We start from the raw sequence: 4,929 nt of genomic DNA, 5'->3' as shown, positions 1-4,929 counted from the left end.
ATATATATATATATATAAATAATTATTATTTTTTTTTATATATATATTTATATATTTATAATATATATATAAATTTATTAGTTCAGAAGAAATCTAGGTTGACAAAAATATTGCAAGTAGTTAGTATGATTATGCTAATTATTTCCCTTATTTTATTAATATGGGAAATAGTGATATTTTTGCAGGGTTTTAGGTTATGGGCGGTTAGTATTTTTTGAAAGATAATTAATGTAATATTTGGGTAAAGGTTAATTATAACAAAAAAGATCACAAAGCTATTTTCTAAATTTTTAATGATAATTAAACATAGAAATATGATATTTATTTAATGTAAACAATAATGATGATTTTTAAAGAATGAACATAATAAATTATGAATAAATATAAAAAAATATTTATATATATTAATAAATTTATTTATATATATAAATAAATATTTATATATATAATATTTTTAATATATTTATCTATTTTTGATTTTTTTTCACTCAGTTATGGCTAATGTATACTCTCCTCCACAAGTTACATCTACAACTTTCATTTTTTTAAAAAATTCAACAATTTTTGGTGTAGTTCTTATAGCAGCTTCACTTTCTATATTTTCTCCTATACCTAATTATCCCTAAAACAATTTGATATATAAATAAATAAAAAATAAATATATATTACTTCATTTCCTCTTCCAAATAAATACAATTAATTATTTTAAGTAAGAAATGCTGTATGAGTACCTCCACAATCAACTTTAATGATTTTTTCTTTAAATTCAATTTATTTAGGGGCATATAAATCATTTCTATTACTATGTCCTAATTATCCATCATTACCATATCCCCATCTTATAATACATATATATATATATTTATATATATATATTATATATAATTATACTTATATATAATATTTATTTATATTTACGTAAATAATTTTCCTTCATTAGATAATGCAGCTATGAAATTATCCCCACAAGAAATATTTATTATTTTGTTCCCTCCAAAGCCAGTAACTTAATTTGGACGAGCTTAATAAATACTTTAATTATTTCCTAATTATCCATGATCATTATTTCCCCATGTATATACTTTTCCTGAGGAACTTACTGCTGCTGAAAATTATTAACCACAATCAATATTTATAATGTTTTACAAATCGGGTATTTTCTTAGGCTAGAAATTGCCCGTTTCTTCTGATTAATATCCTAATTGTCCTTTCATACTATTACCAAAGGAATAAACCTTTATTTTTATTTTTATTTTTCCTTTTTTTTTGTTTTCCTTTTATTTTTTTATTTATACCTCTCCATTTTCTGTTAATACTACAGTAAATTAGCCTCCACAAGACACTTATTTACATTTTATTCCATTTAAACTTTATACCTTAGTTGGTAGCATACTTCCTTCTGCATAATCATAGTTTTAATTACCTCTTTTGATTTCTACTTTATTACTTTTTTATTATATTTCATGTCCTAATTTTCCATGGTCTTTATTTCCCCAAGTATAAAGTTCACCATCTTAAGAAATTGCGGCCATATGAAAAGGTCCACAAGAAATTTATTTTATTTATATGTTTTCTAGCTTCTCGACTAACTCAGGTTGAATCATATTAAATGAAGTTATGTCATAATGACCTAGAATTCCTCCTTTGTTTTTACCCCATGTATATACTTTACCTATATATTTAATTATATATATATATATATTAGTTTTATATTTTTTATAAAAAAAAAAACCATCTTATGATAATGCCATTGAAACAGATTTATTTGCTTTGACTTTTATTATGTTTCTGTCAGATAGTTTTTCGACTTCTTGAGGACTGTATTAATTGTTTTCGTTTGCTAATCCTAATTATCCGAAATTACCGTATCCCCATGCGTATACTGTTTTTTATGGGGGAGTGTCTGTAAATATACTTTGTGCGAAAAAACCACTAGTTACTAGAAGAGAAGCAGTAAATAAACGCTTTGTATTAGTTTTTTGTTTGAAGAAATTATACATTTTTTAGTATTTCATTTTGTTTTATTTTTTTTTAGAGAATAAAAATACTTAAAGATTTATTTATTTAATATGAAATATTAAATTTTTATTTTTAGAGATAAATATTTATATTTTTTATATATATAAAAGCTTTTTATTTATAAAATTAATATTTTTATTTTTATTTTTTTAAAAAAATGTAGTCTTCAACAATATCCTTAATAATTCTAATAAAATTAAGGGTGTGCAATTTAAAAATGTTATTAATTTTAAAATTAAGATGGAAATAATTATTATTAGAATTAATTTTAAAATTATTACTAATTGGGCTATAAAAACTATTCTTATTTTTTTTATTATAATTATTATTATCCAATTTTATATTAAAAATTATATTCGTTATTATTTTAAATATATTATTTATTATTTAATAAATCATTTTATTCTAAAATTTAGTTTCCTTATCTTTTAATGTTTAAACGTTATTCATATAATTCGTTATTATTTCCTTTTTATTCCTCTAAATCAATATAATACTGATTTTAAAATTAAGTCATATTATTTAATTATGCTAAACCATTATTTGTATATTATTATTCTTGCTATTATTAAATAGATCCGATTATAGGCTTTTAAGTATCTTATATAAGGAAAATGTTGTTTTATTGCATTAAAATTTAGTTATGATTGTTTGGAAAAATATTAAATAAATTTTATTATTTATCATATTATATTTAAGAATCTTATTAAGGTAATTATTAGATTATTTTATAAGAATTATTTATGTTTTTTAAAGACATAGTGTATTGTTATTATTATTATTATTATTAATATTATTATTATTATTATTATTATTATTATTATTAATAATTAAAGTATAAACTTTATTAATTATAATTTCTATTTTTTTTAATAAATATAATATATATAAATTTTACATCATTTTATTAAATGTTTATATATTTAACATTTGTGTATTATCATATAATAGTTATGGTAAATCATATTATTAATTATTGAAAGTTTACTCAATATTATAATTTTATTTTTTATAGTATGTTTCTTATTAGCTATTTTGCAATTATTTAAACATGTTACTAATTTCATTTATTAATTTAAGAAATTCATTACTTGAATAACTATTTTTATGAATATCAGATTATATGTGCTATATAAAAAATTTAATATAATTTTAATTTTAATTTTTACGTTTTACTGTCAAATATTCTTCATAATTTTATTTACATACACAACAATAATTATGTCTTTTTCCAGGTTTAGGTTAATACTTTAAAAAAAATATATATATATTAAATATATAATATATATATATAAATAAATTTAATTTATATATATAAATATATACAATTAAAATTAGAAAAATTTAAATATAAACATATATATATATTTTTATATATATTTATATAATTAATAAAAATATATATACTAATTTTAATTTATTTATTTATATTATTTATTGTATATATTTTTTTTTTAATATATTTTTTTCATTATAATTTCATTTAAATATTAAAGGAAATATACAAATATTATAATATAATTGTATACAATTTTCAAATTATGTTCTGTATATTCTTTTATTTTCTAATTATGTTCTTTTTCATATTTGTATTTATTTTATTCATAATGCGACTTTTTTATATTTTTATATAATTAAATTTAAACATAATTATATTAATTATTTTAAATATTTTTTTATTAATATATATATATTTTTTTTAATACTCTATCACATTCTAATATAAAACCTGGAAAACATGGTTTTCTGTCATTATTCAATTTAGGAACTATACTTTTAGTTTATTTTCTATTGCCATTATATCTTTTTAATAAATATGAATATATATATTTAATAATTTTACTATAATATTTTATATTAATTTACATTGGTTTATAATTTACAGTAATATATAATTGATAATAACATTTATTATTTTTTGGTTTCATTGTTAGCATATATTCTTATTGTTTATTTTATATATTCTTATCTAAATAGCATTGATCATAATTACTTTTTTAAAATAAAAAATATATTTATATTGTATAAATAACAAAATTTTTTTTATAATATTGATTATTATGTTATTTTTATTAAGTAATGATTTTTTTTGTAATTATATAATCAAAAATAATTAATCTTTATTTGTTTAAATAAATAATATAATAAAAATTCTTTGTTTGCATAATTATTATAGAATAATAATTTTTTATTTAATTAAAATAATATACTTTGTAATTTTTTGCTCTGTTTAAATAAGATATTTTTGTTTATTTTTAGAACCTTTAGGTCTTCCTCTCTTTTTTTTTCGTTTTATGTGTTATCTATTATAAGATTATTATCCATTTATTAATATAAAAAAATTCTTATATTTGTTAATTTTAATATTTACTATTTTTTTTTTTTTTTTATAAAAAATCAATTTAATGATATTTTTTTATTTTCTAATAATTATATAATATATTTTTTAATAATTTTCTTCTATATTTTATTTTTTTAAATTAAAAATTAATTTATTAATTTTTAAATAAGATGATTAATATATAAAAAAATATGATAAGATAGAATAATATAATAAGTAAATTAATATATAGGGTTTTATTATTACTAATAATATAACTACATTATTATTTATTAAATAATCATATTATATATTTCATATAAATAAATTTATTTATTAATTAATATAATCATTCCATATATATTTAAATAATATATTATTTTAAATTAAATCAAAATAAATAAAAATACGTTTATATTATTTAAGAAAAAAGTTTATTAATGATATTATTAATAAAAATATAAATATAAAAAAATAATAAAAAGTCATTTAATATTTATAAAAAATATATATAATAATTAAATTTTAATTATTTTAATTTAGAAATAAAATATATATATATATATATATATATATATATTAATTTATTT

The 4,929-nt window shown here is 15.8% G+C and overlaps 1 protein-coding gene across 1 annotated transcript, besides 16 other annotated features; it reads right to left on the bottom strand. All coding sequences in view use genetic code 6, as the record gives it.

Moving 5' to 3' along the window:
* Positions 1-47: part of a microsatellite that runs on past the window's edge.
* Positions 1-71: part of a microsatellite that runs on past the window's edge.
* Positions 72-364: 293 nt separating this feature from the next.
* Positions 365-451: a microsatellite.
* Positions 382-448: a microsatellite.
* Positions 382-449: a microsatellite.
* Positions 417-463: a microsatellite.
* A 21-nt stretch (positions 464-484) lies between these two features.
* On the bottom strand, positions 485-2,015 carry IMG5_093580 (regulator of chromosome condensation, putative; the record flags this gene model as incomplete). The annotated part of the gene is made up of 5 exons (XM_004035611.1): positions 485-622; positions 670-838; positions 919-1,235; positions 1,296-1,672; positions 1,733-2,015. 5 exons carry the CDS (start codon positions 2,013-2,015, stop codon positions 485-487), a joined length of 1,284 nt encoding a protein of 427 aa, XP_004035659.1.
* Positions 840-914: a microsatellite.
* Positions 849-914: a microsatellite.
* Positions 1,235-1,279: a microsatellite.
* Positions 1,242-1,285: a microsatellite.
* Positions 2,016-2,378: 363 nt separating the features above from the next.
* Positions 2,379-2,424: a microsatellite.
* Positions 2,425-2,783: 359 nt separating this feature from the next.
* Positions 2,784-2,845: a microsatellite.
* Positions 2,846-3,277: 432 nt separating this feature from the next.
* Positions 3,278-3,344: a microsatellite.
* Positions 3,279-3,344: a microsatellite.
* A 92-nt stretch (positions 3,345-3,436) lies between these two features.
* Positions 3,437-3,468: a microsatellite.
* Positions 3,469-4,889: 1,421 nt separating this feature from the next.
* Positions 4,890-4,919: a microsatellite.
* Between the last annotated feature and the right edge of the window lie 10 nt (positions 4,920-4,929).

The sequence above is a fragment of the Ichthyophthirius multifiliis genome (assembly GCF_000220395.1).
Source record: "Ichthyophthirius multifiliis unplaced genomic scaffold scaff_1120509250753, whole genome shotgun sequence".
Lineage (NCBI taxonomy): Eukaryota > Ciliophora > Oligohymenophorea > Hymenostomatida > Ichthyophthirius > Ichthyophthirius multifiliis.
This window is presented reverse-complemented; position numbering and strand designations above follow the sequence as displayed.